The 23,996-nt window shown below is 39.8% G+C and overlaps 1 protein-coding gene across 10 annotated transcripts in view; it reads right to left on the bottom strand.

The window, feature by feature from the left end:
- Positions 1 to 23,996, bottom strand: part of APBB2 (amyloid beta precursor protein binding family B member 2) — a 171,170-nt gene that overhangs the window by 32,059 nt on the left and 115,115 nt on the right. For all 10 annotated transcript variants that reach the window (XM_085059094.1, XM_085059097.1, XM_085059095.1 and 7 more), the window contains 2 exons: positions 19,082 to 19,228; positions 14,648 to 14,775 (listed from right to left, as the gene is read on the bottom strand). In XM_085059094.1, the coding sequence (XP_084915220.1) occupies positions 14,648 to 14,775; positions 19,082 to 19,228 (275 nt within the window). The remainder of the gene's footprint in view (positions 1 to 14,647; positions 14,776 to 19,081; positions 19,229 to 23,996) is intronic.

The following is a 23,996-nucleotide window of genomic DNA, read 5'->3' as shown; positions in this document are numbered from 1 at the left end:
CACTGAAAGAAAGTCTCCTTAGAAAGGCAACAAAGATTTACAGCTAAATCCAAAAATTCAGACACAAGTACAGATGCATTTACTTCAATGAAATTACATCTGTGTATGCTAGAAGTGAGATTTATCCTTGAGCTGTAAAAACAAACACAGCAAGTAATTTGATTTTCCAGAACTGGCACATGCAGTAATAGTAAATCCAATTTAGAGTATTGCTTGCACTAAAGGTTACAGTAAACACAATGGTCCTGAAGCTCTAGTTTTTATCCAGCAAAACTCCCCATCAAATGTGCTCAATCAGCAGCAAAGAACTGTTCTGGCAGGGACTGCTCTTAAAATGTGTGGGGCTTAAACCCCATCCCAGGGCATTCTGCTTTCACAGCTACCTGCAGCATTGCAGATCACCCCTCCTCGATGCAGGGGGAAGGCAAAAACTGTGGGGGAAGGCAAACTCTGGCCAAGGAACAAGTTGCAAGGACATGGGTCACCCCCTGCAAGTCACTCTTCCCCATCCAAAGGAATTTATCCTTCAAATGTGCCAGCAGAGCTGTCTGTGGGATCACACCTGTCCTCTTCAAGGACAATGAGCCAACATGAAAATGCCCACCAGTAAGTCTCTTTAAATTATCTGAACTGAACCTGAATGAAAGTAGAGCAAGGAACATGACCACAGATATTTCCACCAGCAGAGCTGAGAGGGTAAAAAACAGTTAAGGACAATTTTCTGGCAGTCACTTCCTTCAGCCACACAGATGCTTAAGGAGCAGGATGTTTTTCTCACCACCTAAATACACCCTGAGAGTCTAGTGAGATTCCTTCCTTCCTTCCTTCCTTTCCTCCTATTTATCATCAACAAGGTTTGGCAGAACCAGCTATGCTCAAGCAACAACCTGTACTGTCCCAAAAGCTTTCCACTGATTTCTAGGGAGTAACAGGAGGGAATTTAATAAACAAATCTGTTGATGCTGCCAAAGATAAAACAGCTCCAAATCCTCCTTGGATGTGCTGAATGCCCAGTGCTAAGAAGAATTCAAGGCCATGTAATAATTTTTGCACACTCCAAGTAACTTGTCAGAAGTCTTGACACAAAAGTGGAATTCACTTGTGGGGAAAGAAAGGGCCTTTTATGGACAAACAAAGTGGCACCTGAAACTGTTTAATGCAGTAAAATATAAATGCATTACATTTATAGTCTAGGTTCTAATACACATTCAATGTAACTGCTTTACATTTGAAAATGGAGACACAATTAATTTGATAACTATTAACTATTACAACAACCCTCTCCACTGCTGTTGTCCTCTTTTAGTGTTGGTAAGTAAAATACAAGAGGACATGGTAGCCTTCCAGCTGGCCAAACAACAGCATTCATGAGAACAATGTCACACTTCTACTTAAAAGGCTTCTAAAGAGAGAAGCCAGACTTTACCATTTTAATATGCTGGAACAGTTTGTGGGAGAGAACTGCTCTTCCCTGATCCTCCTTCAGTAAGAAGAGAGGAACAGAGATTTGGCAGAACTTAATAAACCTGTAAAAACAGTATAATTAAAGCTAAATCCCAGTTTTCAAGTTTTTAGTTGGCTTTCCAGAAAGTGAACTGGGGCTAGATTCTAATCTTGTGTTGGTTCTGATATTTTGTTAGATGCCATACTTACTGCCTGTGCACCTGTCAGTAATGATATGGCTAGATACAAACTTGATTCAAGTACTAGCTTGCCCTGCTTTCAGCATTTCAGCTTCCCTTACTCCACACTCTCTGTTCCTCCAAGTTTGTTGCTTCTAGTTGCTATATATGAGACGGGCAACAGATTTACCTCTACCACCAGATATAGGAAAATATCCCAGGACTTGACCAGCAGGCAGTTTCTGAAAATAAAGAACAATCTGGGCCAAATGTCTTTCCATTTGTGCACAATTTGCTTAGTAACTGCAACTGTGTTGCAGTTCTGGCAAAACGTACCTTTACAAATTGTCAATCACACCCAAAAATGTGAATTCAAACATGAATTTAAAATTTTAGGTATAGGCTTTGGTGTGGTGGTGGTGTCTGATTTCTGATTTCTTCCAGTTTATGAGGCCAAATATTTGTATTCTGAAAATGAAAAATGAAACATGAAACTCACACAGAAGTCTTCTTTCATGAGCTGTGTTGTAAAGAATAATCATCAATATGCTTTGAGACCAGTCCTGGAAGCCACAGAGCTCAGCACTGGCTGCCAAGTTTGGCTGACAAGCTCTCCCTAGCAACAACTGCTACCAAAAACACAGTGAAAAAATTTCCAGGGCAAACACCACACTGAGTCCCATTTCCCACTGCCAGCCAGGCACTGTAAACTTACATCCAAGTCCCTTGGCAGGAAGGATCTTTGTACTGCAATTTACCTGCAGGCTGCAAAACAAACAAGCTTGCAGTAAGTAATGGGTCAAATTGACACTGACTAAAACATCACAGTCACCCCTGGCAAGGTGAAAACTGCCCAGGAGAGCACTCAGCTCGTGAAGATCTGACAAATTCAACTCCTGTACTGCCAAAAGTGCCAAATCAAGGCAGAAGGTATTTTTGGGGCTTGCCTGGTGTATAAATACCACCTGTGTTGTTCTAGGCTCTCCCAGCTATCATGTGCTGCCCTCTCATGGGTCCATAGCTGGGTTCTATTTCCCAAGCTGCTGTATTCCTCCCTGGGGATGAGGTTCAGTCAAGCTCATAGTGAGGGAATGGTATTTAACACCATAAAGAATCTGGGCAGATCTCCATGCACTTGGTAGCAATGACGTGCCCAATTCTCTGGTTAAACTGCCAGTGAACAGCAGGGCAGTGAGTAAATGAAATTAGCTTCTACTCTAGATACAGGGCTGGGATCATATTCTCCCCAAACTGATCAAATATTCCCACTGCATGGCCAGAAGCTGTACCCCATCACACACAGCCCATATAATACTGGCACAGCTATAGATGGGCTGAAGAAACAAAAACACTGTCAGCATCTGAGATCCTCAAACTCACCCTGAGTGTGTGCAAGGACTGGATCCAATGGTTTCACATACACAAAATTCAGAGGAAAAAGGAAAATGGGTTTATGAGTATGAAACTTGGATTCAGGTTGCAGTTTGTTTCAGTTTGAGCAAAAGGAAAATGATATTACAGCAACATATTCACGTTGTGAGGCCAACGTTGTGAGTGTATTTTAGTGCCTGCATAGGTAGTCAGTCCTAGCAGCTGCACTCACACTGATGGCTCACAACTGTACACTTGCAGTCTGACACTTGAGGTAAAAGCAGGAGCAGGTTTGCATGTCAGCTCACACACACACAGTGTTCAAAAGCTCCACTTCTGCCCTACAGGAAGAGAAGCAAATGCTTCCCAAACTAGCTCTGCCTTTTGCTATTCTGAACCATCCATCCTATCCCTGACACAAAACATTTTGACATTTCTAGAAAACAAAAAATTAGTCTTTTTTGCAAAACTTAGAGCACAACAATATTGCTTAGTCTTTAACAACCTAGAATCTTAAAATCTCCCCTTGTGATCATCAACTTGCATCACAAATTATCAAGCAGTAACAGCAGTGCCAATCTTCCAATTTATCTGAAATTTGCTATTATTTTCAAAAAGAGAAGAGAGAAGGTGAGAGGCAAGTGAGGAAACATTTCAGAAGGTTTAAAACCTGGATTCAGAGAGGTATATGAGAATCTCCATACACATCACAAAATGAGTTGCCAACATCCATGGATGGATGAAGAAAATTTGAAATACTACCTTGAATTCTAAAGACTCCAAAGTGACAAAATTAATATAGCATTTATGAATGCCTGAGTTGGCAATACTCCACAAGAGAGTTGTTTGTTTTTTTTTACATTAAGGCCCTTGAAGCCATGTCTGTACTTCATAAATGAACAGAGGGCAAGAACAATTGCTCAGTTTGTTTTGTCTAATTAATCTCATTATGTTCCTGATGGCAGCTGAGGAAAAGCAGAGATGAAAAGCCATTTTCCTAAATAAATACACACAAGTGTCCTCCAAATAGAAAAGAAAAAAAAAAAAGGAATCTTCCTTAGTCATTTATTTTCTTGTGGGTGTGGGTACTTTTAACCTTAAACACAAATTTGCGTTGTTGGAGACACACACATGAAGTTCCTTTAAGCTCTTCAGACACTGCAAAAAAGGAACAGGCAGAAAATAAACTTCTTAATCAATGAAGAAAGACTGATGAAACACAGCTGCAAAGCCAATACACCCTTAGCAAACTGAATTACACCTGTGACAGCTTGCCAGAGGAAGGACCTTCACTGCTCTGAGATCGTCTGCCATTAGGATCCAGGTGGGCCCTTCCAATATGAGCTACTGAAAAATATTTTTGTAAGTAATCTGCAGTTCGTCTTTCTGCATCTTGTTGACAAATACAGCATCATTACAAACACAGCTGTGTCAGTAAAAGGTATACCAGAACACAGGCAAGCTCACTTTCACAGGTTCTTCTCTGAAGTGGAAAAACTCACTTCACTGATGTAGACATAGAATCAGGAGAATACTAGGTCAAATACTGAAGATCTTGCAGACCTTTAACTCTTTCTTATGTCTTTTAAGATCCATAGTAGGCTACGTAATTCTCCCCCTGCTTTTTTTCTTCTTGTACAAGAACCTTAGTCCTGCTAAAGAAATAACATTTACACAATCCTGACGCTCCCAGAGCACCACATTGATTTTGCTGAGCAGTATTCAGGTCTTCAAGGTCCACCTCTGTCATTTGTGAACTAACTCAACTCACAGTGAAGCTAAAAACAACTTCAATTAGAAGGGGAATCTGGTCCAACTCAGGGGGCAAAAGTGTACATCCAGCCAACTTTGAAATTAATCAAGGTAGGAGAAGGGAACTTCAAGCAATTGAAATTTTAGAGATAATCCCATGTTTAATGCATCATTCAAGTTACAAATTATTTTTATGGGATTGAGATGAATAGCATTTGTGTAAAGATTACCATAATCAGAAGAGATATAATACACACAGGTTTTTCAATGTCTAAGCACAAATTTCTTTTAAAAAAATACAGATGTTAATGTAACAATTTCTAAACACTAAAACAAGTCAATCAGCAAACAAATCCCTAAATGGTTAAGACACTTGAATTATCTGTTGAAAAAAAATCTTTCTGTTTGCTCAAATTAGTGTTTCAATTTCTGCTAATCAATCTGCACATATCAAAGAGATTTCAGCAGGCAATCTACCTCCATTGCCAGAGGCTAAATTGTGCTGAATACGACTGACAAACAAAGGCCATTTCCCTGGTGGAGCCAGTGTTAGGAAAGAATCCAACACACCATTCTCAGAATTAAAATCCAGAAGTGAAAACACTTTCTAAATACATGGAATGGATAAGAGAGTATATGCTATGATTTACATAAAAAAGCACTGCATATAAATATTTGAATTGCAATCAGCTAGCAGCAAACGTGAAAAAGCTTCCAGAGGCAGATGTGACACTTAAATAATTGAAGTGGTAAATTGATAGCAAGAGCATCCTCTTATATTTTAGATGCACATATCAAATTATTATGAGTGCAGGTAGTCAGGTTTGTGACTGTACTTAGAGAGAGACACAGGACAAAGTTTGTACCTTGTTTTACTTCTGCATATACCAAATGCCAGAAGACATTCAGTGGTCTACAAATACACAGAAATGTCACAGGTTCTCTTGATATCAGGAAAACACTCATGCAAACATGAAAAGTGTTTTTATGTAGGTGGACATAAATATTTACACAGTAGAGGTGTATATAGAAACATCCTACCCCTCACTCTAACCCACCAGTACAATACTGGCATAAGCTGTTTGGACAGCAAGAGGAGCTACACAGATCACTTTCTGTCTTTACTTTTGCTTTTTAATTTGCTACATTAGAAAGCTGTGAATGTCCCATATTTCACTGAGTAGCATAACATAGAGATAATTGAATTAAATAATTTCTTCTGCACTAAATATTTTTCTCCTCTCAATTACTTTTTCAGAAATTATTTGCCTAGTAACAATTTTTAGGAAACCAAAATTTTGCCTACAATAAAAACAATAAACAAAGCAAATACATGTTTTATAAAAGGTTGAAAATTTCAAGTAAACCACCACACAACAGAGAAGTTTTTTACTGCTCATACAAACATGCTACAATCAAGGTTGCAGAGAGCTTTATGGAACTTTTAGCCAGCAAGGTGTTAGTAAGTAGTCTTAGCACACTTTTCCTTACAATATTACTTTTGTCTTCAGTGGCCTATGCTCCCTGTGTCTTTTTTCCTCGGGAGGTTTTTTATATGTACACCATAGTTCTGACTGAACAGCTCCAATATACATTAGTCTAACAGAGTGAAATCACTAGTGGACTAATTCGGTTTTCTCTCATTTGTTACAGAGATCTTAGACTAGAAAAGGTCTTGAGATGAACAAAAGAATACCGCAAAGTTGCTATTGTTTTTTGTTTTGTTTTGTTTTTTGTTCTGTTTCATTTTTAAGAAAAGTGTTTAATTATTTGACAGCCATTTATTCCATAGGTGGCTCCCTCTATTCACAGTCCCTACGTTGATACAGCTTCTGAGAGATGTGTAATTAAGGGTAACTTCAGTGCTGCTGAAGATAAAGGGGGTGAATGAAAGGCAGGCACCTTCAATTGACTCCAACTGGTTTGGGAAGGAAAATGCTATTTTTTTTGAGGTGAATCAACAGAAATTGTATGTACCCAAGTGATGGGTAAATAAATAAATAGTAAATAAGGTAAGTTTAAACCGCTTAAATCTTTAACTGTGAGGTAAGCTCAAAGCTTCTAACTGGGTGTTGAAAACTAGGAGGGTTGTGGAGAGTCTGGGAGTAAGATGGATGTTTTCTGTCGACAGCTATGGAGCTGGACAGCAGCTGCTTTTTGCATCACTTGCATCACTGCTTTGCCATGGAGTTGAAGCAGCAGTTACTTAAAGAAATCCAGTCTGGACACAGCATCTGCTTCATAAACATACAGACAAAAGAATTGTAGAAGAACTCATCAGATTTCCACCCCAAACTGGCAGCCATAGCTCTCCTGAGCCACAAACACTTTCACAGGCAGCTCAGTTGTTCTCGAGGGACCTCTGTGATAGCCACTTAAATTCACAGATTACCCTAGCTGTATCCTAAAGTGTTTAATAGATGACATAACAGGGAATGTGTGGAGATTTTCTAGTACAAATTTGTATAAAGGCTTTAAGCCAGGGACTCAGTCAATATTCCATCTTATTAATTGAGACAACCCGACTATATCACGGTGGTTATTTGTAGTCCAGGTCTAGACGTATCATTTGTCTCAAATGTGAAAGCTTTACAGTTGAATAATTTCAAGTGCTATTTAAAAAGCTTACCTCCCAAAAGAAACACTAGATACAATTCCCAAATTATATGCAGTACTTTCCAATAATTCCTGAAAACAAATATAGAATAATATAGATATTCCACAATAAATACTGAACAGGGCTCTGTTTAAGGTGACCAAGCATTCGTTGACATGCTCAAGCCCCTAGCAGCGAAAGTGACACATTTTAAATGATTGTCTAGTTGTTTTTTCCTATTGAGACGGGAAGCCTCCCACCTTTTTCCCCCACTTCTTTAAAAGCAAATGCCTCAGCAGTACCCTGAGCTCTCTTTCACAGGCTTCCCTGCTCCTGCCCCACACTTCCAATGAAATCCTTTTAATTCTCTGCTTCTGTGTTTGCCCCAATTCCCTTGCTCCATGAGACTTTTCTGTACTTGTGCTAATCTACCATTACTATGCTTTTCAGCTGCTCTTTCTCCATTTAAGCTTTTTCAAAGGCTACCAAATATTTATAGCTCCATGGTCAAAATTCTCCCTAAGCATATCCTTTTTTCTCAGCTGCCAATCAAAGGGTGACTCCATCATTTGTAAGCACCTGTGCTGCTCACAAGTCTCATCCGTAACAGAGATGTTGAAGGGTCTAGAAGATTAGTCTGATGAAGAGAGACTGAGGGAGCTAAGCTTGTTTAGCCTGGAATAAAGGAGGCTCAGGGGTGACATTATTGCTCTCTACAGCCACCTGAAATGAAGCTGTAGCTGGGTGGGGATTGGTCTCTTCCCCAGGGCAGCCAGCGACAGGACAAGAGGACATAGTCTGAAGCTATGCCAGGGCAGGTTCAGGTTGCAGATCAGGAGGAATTTCTTCCCAGAAAGGGTGACTAGACATTGGCATGGACTGCCCAGGGAGGTGGTGGGGTCACTGTTCCTGGAGGTGTTCAAGAAACACTGGATGAGGCACTCAGTGCCATGGTCTGGTTGACAGGGTGGTGATTGGTCTAAGGCTGGACTCAATGATCTCAGAGATCTTTTCCAACCTAATTGATTCTGTGTTTCTATGTTTCTATGTAATGATTTTTCATCTCATTACTGACATTACAAAGAAAGGATAGAAGGATGCTGCCCCAACACAGCTGAAGCCACCAGCAATAGAAAACCATTGGTGAAAAACTACAGGTGTTTCAAATTACATAATATTCCAAGTTAATACTGGCCTATTTCAATGCATCTTCAGTCTACCATGTCTTTCACGTTAAATCCCGAAGCTAAAATAAACCTGTTTAATGAATCAAATTATGAATGCACACACAGAGGTTTTTGCACCCACTTAACCATATTTGCTTGAAAACACATTAATTCTTAAGCTTGACTGAATTTCCCCTTTCACAGCTGTATTGTTTCATTACCCCCTCCTAGAACACACTACACTTCCAAACAACAATGTCAGGACTTGTGGATATAAATGGGAAGTTTTGCAGAAATAACCACCTAAACTATTTCTTAGTTTCTTAGAGAAGGGAAAATGCTACCAAAACATACAGAAAAGGATATTCAAATGCAGTTGGATTAGGGAAGACGAGAAAGCAAAAGATAACTGTAAAAATTCCAGCTAAGAATAGAGGTCAGAAAAGCTAGTAAAATACTTTTCCTCCAGTGTAATCCTTCACCTATGCCCTATTTATGATTCCTTACAGTATGTTTTGTCCTTATTCCAAGGTTACAGGGACCAAAGGGAATAGGCAATATTGATTAATGGTGTTTCAGAGATTGAAGAGCTCAGCTGAAATTACACATTCTTTGAGAGGTGTTATCTTTTCAGAAGAGCAGGTGCAAACACCATTTCAGTTTTAATTTATTTTATTTTCTGCTTTTCTTGACCATGTTGCTAATGCAGAAGAGAAAGTTTATTATTCATTATCTTGTGCAGTTTGATAAGCTTCTGTCACAGAATTGAGGAAAGACTCAATCTCAGTGGACATTCAATCATCACCTCAAAGGGAAGGCAATCCAAAAGGAGCTTAAACACCTCCCTGAATGATGCAGCTAGGAGCCACAATGCATCACTGAAGCCTGTTGTGCTCCTTGTACACAAAATATTTTCTGAAAAGATGAGTGATAAATTACAGGCAAAAAAGGATATCCTAGCCACACTAATATGGTATTTATTGTCTTAATTTGCTTTAGCATTTACTTGTCTAATTAAGGCCAGGTATCCCTCCTAAAATCTCATGTCCATGGTAGACATGCACTGGAGCTCAAACCAGGTAATATCTGTAAGTACAGTCTCAGCCAGGAAATACAGAGTGACATCACACAGGCACTCGACTTGCACCACAGCTTCCACACTCCCCACTCACCCCTCTTCTGGCTCTAACAAAGCAGTTTCAGTCAGACCTGTCCCTGCCCCTCTTAGTCTGACACACATTCAAAGCTAAAAAGAAAACATTTACCATCCTGTAGCACTCGTTGCTCAAATGAAAATTTCCAGTTCTAGATGTCCAGAGAAAGGTTCCTAAATCTGAATTTAGACACTTGATTTTCAAAGACACTAAATGTGCAGAGATCCTGCTGAAGTCAGTGGACAGTGCAGGTGTTAAATGCCTCTGAAACCCATACATTTTTGTTAACCTGCAGAAAAGGCATGACAGCACACTATTTTTAATTCTCCATGTTCTGAGGTATTTGAGCCATCACTTTACATCATTCCTTCTTCATTTTCCACAGAATTGTCCCATTTTTCTCACTTATATCACCCCAACAGTTTTCTCTTGTCCTAACAGCTCCTGAGATAACAGAGCTCAGATAATTCATATTGTTATTATTAGGACTTTCTTCTCTTTCAGCCTTAGAGGATTATGTCCATCTGACCTGGGGCATCTATTCATTTAGTTGTCTGCTCTCCCTTTCTGAGGCAGCTTGAGCCTCATCTCTGGAGTATCCATTGTTCTACTTTCTTCAGTCTGGTTGCCCTCTCTGCCTTTCTCCCCTTTTTGAATCCCAGCTTCATTTTATTTTGATGTCTAGGCAGCAGAAAAACAGCAGCAGGTTCAGAGAAGTAGGGCAATGGACAGCTCTGCAGATGAAGGGATCCCCACCACCCCCATCTGATAAAATGGGCATTGTTAGGGCAGAGGAAGGAGCACAAAACATTAACATCATCCAGTCAGAGTGCCTGTGGTGAGAAATAATATCAGAGAATGTGTCTGTCCCATCACTTAAAAACCAAAAGCAACCAGGCTCCCTCCTCCACCTGTCAGGAAAACGCACAAAGTATACATTGAACACAAACCTGCTGTGTGGTGACAAAGCTAGTGGATGAACCGACACATGCCATGTGCTATGTCCAACATAGCAGGTGCCTACACCATCCAGTTCCATTTCAGTCCCATCAAAGCTGTCTCCTGAATTTACCAGCAGCCCTCCCTGCCTGCTAACCACAGAATATTTCAGCTGGATATACTGCTGTTGTATTAAGTCACCAGGAGAGGAGAAACTGTGATCTTTCAGGCAATTAAAGTCCTGTAGATTTTTTAAAAATTCGAGGTGGACTTTCAATTGGTGGAAGAGCAATGAAGATAAAGGAGGATTCAGGGAAATGTGCTAACAGAATCTCATTTACAAAACTGATGGGCCATTGCCTTTTCTCTCTTCCTTATTAGTGAGCTGCTCAGAAAGCAAAGGGTATGCACCAGCAGTCCAGGAGGAGAGACAAAACCCAACCTGAGGAATGATTAATGTACAGCCGTGCAGCTCGCAAATGAAAAGAGCAGCTCTTTTATAGCCTCATAGGCTGAGGCTGTAAACATGCTCTTAATGACAAGGAGAAAAACAAGGCATGTATGGCTTGTTAAGAAGCAAACATAGCACTGACAATTATTCACTGATACACCTGTGACACCTCCACAAGACAATGACCTTACTGATCTTAAAATCAAGCTATTTATGCAACTGCAAGGACTGTTCTTATTTACAAATAATTCTACATGAATCATCATGTCTGTTTTCAGTGCAGCAGGAGAGAAAGACTGCACAAAGAATAGTGGTTTTTGCTTTTAAAAATCACAAGGTATCACCTAAGAAACCAAATCTGCCAAAGGGTTGCACATATACAGTACATTTATTTTCCTTTAATGCCCATATATAAACATATGAAATACAGGAGCTCAGAGTGTACACATATATACACATGCATACCCACCAATTTTTGGGAATCTGCTTTTGTTCATGATTTTATGAAGGCACTTCCACCCTTCTAAAATCAAACATATTTTACTCACTGATCAGTTGAAAACAAGGGATGCTATCTTCCAAAATACAAAATCACCACACAACCCAAATTAACAAAACGAGGAAGCCTTTGCTTACCCCAGGATTGTTAAATAAGAAACTCCAGAGGTCAAAATAATAGTGCAATGTATAGAGAGAGTGATTACAGTCTGCTGGAAGATGCTTCTGCCTGAGGTGAGTTAGCAGATACATCCTCAGATTAAACTTTCATCAGCAGATCTCTGTATTTCATCAATCTTTCATTATGACAGAGTTTAGAAAATCCTCTGCTCATGTGTCATTAGAAAACCTCTTCATCTTCCAAAGCAGAAGCTACCCAAATAAATTAGTACAAGCAAAAAGGTTAAAAGGAGGGCCTGAAGACCATTTTGGGGTTCAAACAGATCAAAATACAGGGAAATATAAATTTCTACAATATTTCAAAATTTAAATACTACCTTTCACAACAAATTCAATATGTTTTATTATACAGGTTCTTGGAGTAGAAGATATAGCTAATTAATGAAATTCACATGCAACAACTTCTGGAAAAGCTTCCTACCAGAAACTGGGATTTCGTCAATTTCATGAACAATTAATCCATCTAAGCACCTCACTTTTTTTCTGGTGATGGCAAACCCATAATCAGGGAAAGTTGCTTTTGCAGTCAGGGAATAGCTTTGGTATTTCTCACCTCAGTAGAAACAGGTGATTTTACCAGGATGAACCCAAGCACTGTGTATTATTGTCTACATGAAAAGAGTTGCAGTGCAATTTCCAGCTTAACAATATGGTTTTCTCAGCCCGTGTTCTGTCACCAAATGCTTTTTTCTTGTGTGTTAGTGCTTCTTCAGCAAATGCTACATCTTTTATGCTACCCCTCAAAGCATGTTTCCTACGCTGAACATCTCTATGCCTAAAACAGACTGTACATCTGATTATGCAGTCATGAGTTTGGTCTTTCTGCTTGTCTTTTTTATCTTCTGCTGTTTAACATCACATGCAGTCTGAGTTTACTTAGAAATCATGATTACACTGCTTTTCCTACAATCTTATTTTTAAAACATGTCAAAAAAACACTAAACAAATTAAATTTCTTCTTATTTTATAAACATCAAAATGGAATTATTTTATTTTACATAGAAATGTCAGTATTTGGGAAAAGAACTGTAAATGCTTAAAAAAATGAATGAAAACAAAGCTGGGATCCTTTACACTGTAAAGCTGCATCACATTTAGGTGCCCCTTAAAATGCTCTATTTATTTTCTGACCAAAGCAAGGTATTACAAAATCTGACTTGAAGGGAAATGTTTAATGCACCCATTTTCTAATGCAAACAAAGCACTCTAATGGTTTATTCATTACGAGTTAAAACCTTTTTACTTCTCAGCATTTCAAACTGGATTTGCCCCTTTTAGATCTCTCAAAAATCTGTACCAATGGAAGTGAAAAACAGTTAACCCACCCCCAGTCAACCATCAGTCATTTATAAAAGTAAAAAAATTAGAAACCTTTAGTCACCTAAAAAATTAGTCACCTTTCATTTTGGAAATTTAGCCATTGGTAATCAGAAACTTTGAGGAAGATAAAAGAAGTTTCACAAAATCTTTTACTGGGACAGATTTTTCAGATTTGAAATTACATTTCCCATCAAAAGTTAGAGACAAAAAACCCCAAACCTCTACTATTGCAAATACCCCAACAATCACAGAATCAAAGAATAGCTTGGGTTGGAAGGGAACTCAAATATTATCTAGTTCCAGCTTCCCTGCCATGGGCAGGGACATCTTTCACTAGAGCAGGTTGCTCAGAGCTCCACCCAACCTGGCCTTGAACACTTCCAGGAATGGGGCATTCACAATTTCTCTGGGCAACATGTTCCAGTGCCTCACCACCCTCATGGTAAAGAATTTCTTTCTGAGGTGTAATCTAAACCTACTCTCTTTCACTTTGTAGCCATTCTACCTTGTGCTACCTTCTGGATGAAACTGTCCAACCACTTTCATATCCATCTAACTCATCAAATCCATCTCACTCCAATTTAGAAAGAAGGATTTTGTGGGGGCCTGTGTCAAAGGCCTTTGAGAAGTCCAGATAAATGACATCTGCAGCCCTTCCCATTGATGCAGTTACTCCATCATAGCCAGTAGGTTGGTCAGGCAGGGCTTACCTGACCATTATCAAACATGGACACAAAAGCAGAAGCTTGCTAGTGTTACTCGGTCCTTATTATCCCTTTGTCAGGATGGGTACTGAATTAAGATCCTGGACTTCCTTGATGTGAACGGCAATGTTTTTGCCACATCAAAATGCCCAGTGGGACAGGGAGACAGCTCACTGTCCTGCTCCAAATAAGTCAGAAAGTGACTTATTATAACCCTGTTTCCACAGCAATGCTACAAAGATCAGTCAGGAAGGAAACCTAAGGAAATACTACTGCCAGGGCAGGAAGGCCTTTAGCACACACTCCTGGCTGCTCCCTACAGCAAGGAAGAACTTCAGCTCCCAGGCAGACCCATTTCAGGGACAAACCTTAGTTTTCTGCAACACCCTTGGGGATTTTCTTACATCAAGAACTAGAAGTAATAGTAATGGTTTAATTCCTCAATCCAGTTTTTCCCTCAATCCAGCTTTTTTTCCATCACATCAAACATCTCAAGAAAGTAGAAATGCATACAGTCAGAGCATAGGTAGTGCACTTACCTTGGACCAGCAGGAAGACATGCTTTCACACAGCCAGGAGAAACATACTATGAGACACATCTGAAAACATTCTTTTATAGTAAAAAGTACTACATATATCTGAAACCAATCAATGTTATGCTTGCAGATTTACGCACCTGACTGAATTAATATGACAGGCTTGTTCCATACAGGTTTAACAAAACAGCATACATGCCACACACTCTGAAGAGCAGAGAGTTTAAAAAGTAACACCAGCAAGAAAAAGAAGAATTTGCCCACCTTCTCACAGCCCCTGGGACAGAATTATGTGTACTATGTATTAGCAGGCCGAAGTAGCACCAAGTCAAGACAGACAAGGAGAGCAAACACTCACCGGCCATTGTCACGCCCCACGCCCCAGACTCTGATGCTCACAATGGGCTGCGAGTGCAGAACTGTGCGGTCCATGGGATCAATCAGGTTCAGCATGTCATTTTCCAGTATAAGGTACATGTCTTTGCCCTGCAATTCCACACAAAGCAAAATTACACAGAACATCACCCTCTCAAACTGGCTGGGCTCAAGGTGTTATGTCTGTGCTGTTCAGACTTCCTTCTTTACTCAAAGCTTTGGTTTGTTCCAAGAGCAAATGAAAAAAAGTTCATGTACTTCTGGTGTGAAAAAGATCTAAGAAGTTATCTTGCTACTATATTTTTAAACAATCCCAGTCACAAAAAGCTTTGATGTCTGTTAAATGCAACTCATTCAGACCCAAACTACTGAGTTACTCAACAAATTATGTGTTTATCTTTTTTTCAGTAAATTCTTCCAAACAGATTAGAAGTCACGGTCTGTCTTAGTAGTAAAAGGTTATATCAAAACCTGTGCTTTTGAGGCAGAGTTCCTTCCTTCAAAGTGTTTTGTTTCCATAAACTCTAACCAATGGATTATGGGAACAGACAGCAATTTGTACGTGTCAAAGGATTTATAGAATACTCTTTGAAGAAAGATTAAAGGGGAAAACCTGGCATTAAGACCTGAATGTGAATTCTGCCAAGTGACTGCAGAATCCTGGAGCCAGGATTCCTCCCCAGTTCTTCTGGCTTGTAAGAACAAGGATAATACTTTTTTCTCTCACAGGAAACAAATTTAGAGACAAATTTCCTTTTGATGCTAATTCACAAAATGCTAATCTTCCTCCTCTTGATAGCATTTGTAATAGGTCTGCTGCCTCTTCTATCACATGTAATATCCCTTTTGTTGGAGGCTGTACACATACTCTGTAGACCATGAGATCCTGCAGAAATGATCCTGGACCTGTTGCTGAGCAGTAAGACAAGCTCCTGTCGATCAGAAGATGGAAGCTATCAGCTAAATATAGAGTAATTTGTTTCCTCTCTTTTGTGCCAGAATCTATACATGAATAGGAAGAATGGAAAGGGTCTGAATCCCTACTGATTAATGTTTCAAAACTGACCTTTTTCTTCACCTCAGTGACAAAGAAACCCTCTTCCTGCTTGGTTGCAGTGGCTCGATTCTTAATGATGTCTAATTTTGTGCCAAAGAAATACATTCATGTCACTCTGTCAGGACTTTCTGCCACTGTTTGTAGGCAAGGCAGCAAGGGGCAGGCACTGCCCATCTCCATTCCCAACCCCAGACCTCCTAAAAGGGATTCAAAGGGAACTGACACAGAGCTGGCAGTGCAAGTACCAAGAAGGATGTGGGAGAGACAGGTGACACCTGGTACAGGCAAAGCCTACACAAGCATATTTAGCCTGATGGAAAAAGCACATCTGTGGCTGAGATGCAAGGCTGGATATATAGGCTGCTCCTAGAGAAGCAGAAACAGAAACAGCAGCTGTGATAGTCAAGCAAAAAATGGGGCAAACCAGCAGCACCGAGCTGTTAATGGCAGACAGAAAAAGAAACATCACGAACAAAAAGAGGGAGAAATTTGCTTGGAGGTCAGAAGCAGTATATGAATTGTGTGAAGAATGCTACCAAATGTCACAAAGATTACTTTTCAGACCCATTTTCTACTTATATATTTGTTCCAGAAGGAAGTTATTACAAGAAGGTAAAAACTGTTCATCATGCAAAATACACTGGGATTAGAGTAATGAAACTGAATCCAAATTAGCTGGAAAAAAATTGGAGAATGGGCAGATAAGCAACATAAGTCACAGGAAATTATCCTTGCAATGCTCAAGGGGTTCACTCGTCCACAGCCAGAAGCAATATATTTTGCTAAATTTTGTTGCCTTATTATACAAAAGCTATTTTAGATATGAAAGCACTACATAGGTCAAAAAGAAATTATTTAGACATACTAGGAGCTTGAACATAGGCTTTAATGTGTCAGACTGCTGAAGAGCTCCAGAGATCTGATGGTTTACGATGAGGAAGGGCAGGAGCCATGCAGGGAAAGCGAATAAAGGAAAGAGAGGCTCAATCCCAGCAGTTTTTCTGCAAGTGTTGCAGGCTGCAGTATATAGGTCAATGGCAAGAACATACCTTTTTCATGTGATATTGTAATGTGCAGAAATGTAATTCATGGCAAAAGAGCAACAGACAGATGAGTAGTGTTTTTCTGTTTAGATTTTACAGAACAGTAGAAGTTCAAAATTTATAGGTAATTTCTTTACAAGCAAAGGGCATGAAATGCCACATTAAAGCCACTAACAAAGCTTCTGTAGGGTCAGGATTTTACCCAGGGTGTGGGAGTGTTTGTGATTTGCTTTGCAGTTTTTTAAATCATGAAACTTGGGGCTGGTTCTAGCCCCAGTTTCACTTTCAATTCATTCTAGCTAAAGTAAATCTTCAGGCAACCTTCAAACCCCTATGCGCAGTCATCTAGCTTCATAAAAGGCTTCTGCTATAATTGCTCCTTCTGATACATCAGTGATGGAGTACAGTTTTTTGAGATTCCTCTCTAAAACATGCCTCTTCTTATCACTCTTGAAGCCATACACTGCAGGCAGGAAAATGTGGTTGGATGTAATGAGCTCTTGAAATCAGGGAGACAATTTACTTCAGGAGCCACCTATTCAAGCACAGTGCCTCTATTGTTTTGTCAGGCTGAGGTTGTTTTTTTTTAATGAATAGCACTCTTAATTAAAACATCCATTCAAGACGACCAAAACTTTTGATCAGCTTGGCTTGAAAAACTGCAAGGGTTTCCAACAAAGAACAATGGGATCGACAGAGAGAAATACAAAAAAATGCAAACATTAACTCTTAAAACAAAACAAATCATGTGAGTTCAAAGTAAACAATATTTCAAGTTGATCAAAGTGCTACAATCTGAAAAATGGATGCGATTACACACATGTAAAGGTGCTGGGGTTTTTCCTCTCCTAGGGTCAGCAGTAAGTCCAAAGTCCATGAGTGACACATCTCAAATTGCTTGTCTAGCTATATTATCTAAATCAAACTGTTCCCAGGCGTGAGAAAGAAAGGAAAACAATGTTACTTTGTTCATTTATACGTACAATATATATTTGTTACACAGAAAAACCCTTCTGAAATTATTTTAAATAAATAGAACACTATTAATGTGTTCCTTTAATTAGTTTTTGAAGGTACTTTCTCCCAGTTGGTCCTCTGCAGAGTCTCAGCATTGCTGTGGTCATAGCCAGGACAGTGGACTTGAGCCACAGACTGCAACAGTAACTCGGGAGACTTAATGATATTTTTCCTGAAATTTTCACTGAAATGTAGACAAGTCTTTCTTTTGATTTCCTTTTTGTTTGGCAGTGCCATTTCTCTTGGATCACACAAGGGAAAGTTACAACATTCACTCTTTTGTCACTTTTGTATTCAGATCTTGTGTGGCAAATCCACATTAATGTAACCTTTCTGAAAATATGTCAGGAGAGAGGTAGAAAATAAGATTTGGGGGAAATTTAAGTTGTTCCATGAACAATCAAATAACAAAGATGTTTTACTGTGGCTTTGTCTCCTGTGCCCTCTGTATCTCCCACCTTTTCCCTTCTTGTTTAATTTACTGACCCCTCAACATCTTCCACTTCTTCATCTGTCCCCAGCACTTCTATTTTCCACACCACAAAACTTCAAGCTCCCTTCAGTTTTCCCTGAGTTCCCACAGTGTTATCCTGTCTTTGATGCCAACTCAGACAGGAGCACAGAGTGACTGTGGTTCAGTCGATGAAGGCACACTGACCCTTCAGCAAACAAAGAAAGAGGAAAGCTGGGCTCTCACTTTTTCTCTCAGTGTGTGGGAATCTGGCGTCCTTCAAAACTGGGTGACACTGGTACACAAATTCAAGAGTTATTGGAGAGGAACCAACAGACAGACTGATGACTTACAATTAATTTCCTTCTGAAACACTGATAAAATAATCATGCTAAGATAAACCATCTGTCCATCAGTTCCCATCTTCTCATACATTTCAGAACCACAAGCCATGCCAGTGTGGGTTTCCTGAAAGCCCTTTGTCATTGGGAAGCCTTTGAAAATGCTGTTACAAAGCATCACTCTCAAACCTCTGGTCAGAAGGAAGGTTTATACTGAATTTCAACAGTTTGAGATGTGTGTCCCCAACACTGCCATTGCACAGGTGTGTACCAGCACAGATGTAACATGGAAGTGAGATCTTTGTGGCATCTGCTGTCCTGAGCAGTTTGGAACAAAAAAGTCAATATTTTCCCTGAATCCCTTTATATATTTTGGCAGTGCCAGGCTGAAGTAGTGAAATCCCAAACACAGAACACAGATGTAGTTGTCGACAGAATTGTTCCTTTGAGATGTTTTATGACACAAGAGGGATGTTCCAAGAGGAGAAAAAGTTCAGTCTGTTCTTACCTCTCCCCAAATGCCAACAGTGTCTCTGATGTCATTTTTACAGTAAGAGAGTTGTCTGATGCAATTGTTCACAGCAACACTGCTCTTTCCAGGAGCTAGATCTTCTTCTGCCATTTCTACCCAGCCCAGAGATCGCACAGCAAAGCACTACAAAGAAACCAAAAAACATCTGTCATATAACAGCAACTAGGCAGTTCAGGTTAAAGATCTCCATCTAGAAGGGAAAAAATGAAGGCATTGCAGATGGGCTAGATCTTAAAGAAAACTAAATGAATATTTAGTTTGGGAATGGCAAGGTGAAAACATTGAAAGGAACGAAGAAGAATGCAAGTCTTGCTATGAAAGGTATCTGTGGAGGTAACAGTAATGCTTTTCAGTACAATACTATTGTGAACATAAAGAAGGAAACAAAGGAGCAGTAAATATTAGGACAAACACAAATACAAAAAAACAGAAACCCAACAAAAAAACCCCCAAAACCCACACAACTACAGATAGAGTAGAATTGAAATTTTAGCTAAGATCTAGAGCTCTAATTGAAAAGAAAGAAAACACTACTGGATTATGTCTCATGTGAGATGCCCACTGTCTGGCTTTCAATCAGAAAATTACACTTTTGTGTGGATTATAGCAGTCACTTCTACAGTAAGTTTAACTAAGGTAGCAAACAATAACAAACTTGAAGCTAAAAAAAAGCTATTATAAGAGGAAAGTAGACTTTTTCTATAAGAAATTAAAAATTACCTTTAAAAAAACCACTCTAGTTATACATTTTTTAGCAGAAAAATGTTTAGCCAGCCAGAGCACACAGTTGGCAGAATAAGCCAAGTCAATATTATTTTGCACATATGGTACTTTTTGAAAACAAAACAGAAGAAATTGAATGGCACCATCTTCTGCCCTATATCTTCTAAGGTAGAGAAAAAAAAACATTAATTCTGAAAAAAACACCTAAACCACTCATTTGCTCTCAGGCTTTATGGCAGGAGAAATAGAGACCTCACACTAAGTCAACAGGAGTTTGTCTACAGGACCAAGACTTCTTCCAGAGAACATTAGAGGTGTCTCACTCTCAACCTGCCAGCCATGGGTGCCACAGGCACTGTTGTACCTCCTGAACAGACACACCAAATGTCCAAGATGGTCCCTAAAGGTTCAGTAACAGCAGACCAACACTCATTTTCCAGTGCTGCTGCTGTGTGTCACACAGCTTTCTTGGCTGTCAGCAGCATCCTGCAGGTCCTCGGGAAAGCAGACAATGATCCTGGGAGCTGCAGGAAGGAAGGCAGAGCCAGAGACTGCTGGGAGCCCTGCTGCCACAGCCCACACAGCCCAGGAGCAGCAACAGCAGGTCCATGCTGCAGTTACCAATCCTTCTCAAAATGCAGTAAATGAACCAGCTTCAGAATTCAAAAGCTGAATATTCATTTGTCACCTTCTAAAACCTGCTGTGAAGTCAGTGAGTTGATCAAGCTCACACACCATCACTGGTGTGCCATTTGGGAACAACTGTCCACGAAAAGAAACCTACCCCTAAACACCAAGGTATTTTAAATATGCATAATAAGTCAACTTTGGCAAACTAAGGAAGGAATAAAATTCACCAGTGGCTAAAACGATTAATATGTTTCTCCTCCCCTTTAAAACTTCTCTCCTTCTTCAGCCTTCTTTCAGTTTGCACAATGCACTCTTGCAGGCTCCCTTTGCCAAGCAGAAACCCAGCCTGCCTCCTGTACCTCTGGTACCCACTCCAACGAGTCACTAAGGATGCATCTCAGCTCAGCTACCAGCCAGCAAATACACTCTGCAATTGTGTAAAACCCTTTTGTGAGTAAAAAAATGTCATGCCTCCAGAATTTTTGTGGATTTTTTTTTTTTTTTTTGCTTTGCCAGCAAGGGAATCAACATGCAAATTCTCCCACACTGCTGCTTCCTGGCCCAGCTCTGCTGGAAACCCACAAAAATGCTGACTTTCAATTCTAAAGGGCCTTGAAGGAGAAGGTGAAGGAAGAGAAAAAGGAGGGGTCAACACTCAGGGGTGTTCTTCACTTCAGGGCTACACAAGATACTAAAAAACCCATTTTTTAGCAATTATTAAGGTGTTCTAATCTTAAGATTGCAGAATCATTTCTGGCACATCAGATGCTCATGAATCTTGCTAAAAGTGCTGCTATACCCATTGGGATATTAAATATTTATCTTTGCAAGCTTTAAAAATACTGATTTTTACTGTACCAGAAGAAAGGGTTTTTTTACAAGTATTTAAATATTAAATTGAATAGCAAAATGCTAGCAGAGAGAAACATTTTCTAAATCATAAGAGAGGTGAAGAACTAAATATATACAATATGCATACTCTTTTCTCATTGCTCTTCATGTCTCAACCACATCTGCAATTTGTTAGCTGCTTTCTGAACACAAGGATAGATACAGAATCACAGAATGCTTTGGGTTTGAAGAGACCTTAAGGATCACCTAGTTCCAATCCCCCTGCTGTGGGCAGGGACACCTTTCACCAGACCAGATTGCTCAGAGGCCCATCCAACCTATTCAGTCCTTGCACTGAACAGAGTGCTTCTTAAGAAGGCCAAAAAATGGTGACAGACTATCAGTTCAACTTGACAGCAAGTGAATCTCTCATTAGTAAAGATGGTGAACTGTTTTGCTATTTTTTTTTCCTGGCCTTTTTTTATTCTATGTTTCAAATTCTCCAGTGGCAGCATCCACTCTATTTAGTCAGCCCAGTGTCCTAACATTACAGTAAGCTGAATGCAACACTCTTGTCCACCCCACATATTTCCCTCCACATGAAGGACTTGGCTTCTATTCCCTGCTCCTATTCCCTCTCAGTGCTTCCAAGTGAGGCAGATGTGAGAAAGCCTTTGGCTTCTGGCACCTGAGAAGTTTTAATTTGTGTATTTCACAAGAAGCCCTTAAAATAACCCAAACAAAATGCTTCAGAACAGCTTCGTGAGAACAAACCAATTTCCCAAAGACTCATGGCAAACAAAAACCTCTCAATAAACCCTAAAAAGACTCAACAGTCCACTCACAAGGCAATGCATGTACCCGATATATATATAAAAGTAACTTTCTTTTGCTCCAAATAGACTTAAAGACCAAAAACTTTGTATTTTGTGGTTAACTGAACACCTGTGCTGATGTGACTCAGCAGTCATGGCTGCTTTAATGCAGATTTTCAGAAACAGAAAATAGGAGGACCCAATAACATGAGACACATACCAGGGTCCACTCAGCATCAGTATAACAGAAGTATGTTAACACACATCTGTGGAGTGGGAGAGAGGTGGAGATCTGAGCATCCATGCCTGCATGTCTGTCTCTCTGTGCATATTGCCAGTGGCTGGATTAAAAGAGATCCACTTCATGTTTTACTGTTGGTTGCTTTTTTCCTCCTTTGTGATTTGACTTAGAGGTTCTCTTCTCTTTAAAACAAAATGGCACAAAACCCAGCAGAAACAAACCACCTAGTGTCTTCAGTCAGATATGACCTAATTTTTAGACCATGTCTGGCTGAGTTAGGCATGACAGCAGAATTGTTTAGTATTCTAACACATTAACACAGCATCATGGTTCCCTGCCTCCCACCAGTGATACAAGCCAAGAGAGAAAGTACTTCCTTTGACCAGAAAGAGCTTTGCTAATGCACTCTCTTTTCTTCTGGAACTAATACCTAGAGGCAAAACAAGCCAAGCTAAAAACCAGATTGTAGCTCTTCTTCATTAAGAGTCTATGAGCCAGTAAAACAATCATTCCTGGTAATGCCAGTCTGTCAAGCACCTCTACTCGAGGCTTACAGACAATAAGTAAAAATTAAAAAATTAAAAATTATTGGCCTGTCGTATATTCAAAGTAATCCCAATGCCAACTTTTGGCTTACAGTATTCTACCTTATTTCTTTTCTCTCTTAGAGAAGGTTTTCTGAGCCTGGTCGGGCTGTCTGCTTGCCCCCTTTTCAAGAGCTGGAAAAGAAGAACAGGTTTGAAGAAAAACAAAATAAGTTGATAAATATAGCAGGGTGAAAGATACTTAGGAACTGTATACTGTGTTTGGAACACTGCTGTTTGGGTTTGAGAAGATCAAAGATGCTACCACAAACACTGCGTGGCTGAGAGAAGTGAATGCAAAAATGTCACTCAATCCATGGAATGTCAATAATTTTGTACTTTTATCTTGACTAGAGACTTCACATTTCCTGCCTCGCTACACAGGACATTGTGCAAAGAAATTACACAGAGAAAAAAAATCCACCTTATGACACACCACCCCGTGAAAAGACAGGTGAAGAAAAATGAAAACACAGGTATTGCAGTTTGGTTTTACAGTTCTGGGGAACCTATGTTTGCATAGCTGCAAATCCAATTAATGTTTCAGGCTTAATGATCTGTAACCAAAGAACCAAACTCATAAATGCTGTTGTCTGAACTGTGTATAGAGCTGTAAACCTCTCTTGCAGTGCAGTTCTGATCCAAAACATTGCGTAAAGCTGGGGAGCTTCTAGGACTGAAGAAATGAACAAACTACAGATAACACTTTTGCTCTTTGGCAGTGCAAACTTTCACCACAGGGCAGGGTTCTGCTGTGCAGCAGCTTTTCCAAGAGGAGCTCTGGAAGGAGCTTCGGCAGGCACACAGCACCGTGACAATGTTCTGCCCACAAGCAAATGCACAGTCCAGCTGCTGCCTCATGCAGGGCTATGTACCAGCATGTACCACTAAAGAAAATAAAAATAAAATAATCAAGAAAAACAAAGCAAATACAATCCCCTACTAAAGAGAGGACAAGAGATCAAGTGCACGTGACTGATGGCAGAGTAGTATTGGAAACTGGATGGATCATAAAGGTGTGGGTAGAAAAGATCCCACTGTAGGGACAAAGTGGATTAGAACTTCAG

The sequence above is a fragment of the Lichenostomus cassidix genome, chromosome 4 (genome assembly GCF_008360975.1).
Source record: "Lichenostomus cassidix isolate B80296 chromosome 4, HeHo_3.0, whole genome shotgun sequence".
NCBI lineage: Eukaryota > Metazoa > Chordata > Aves > Passeriformes > Meliphagidae > Lichenostomus > Lichenostomus cassidix.
The sequence above is the reverse complement of the archived record's forward strand: the minus strand, read 5'-3'. Positions and strand labels throughout refer to the sequence as shown.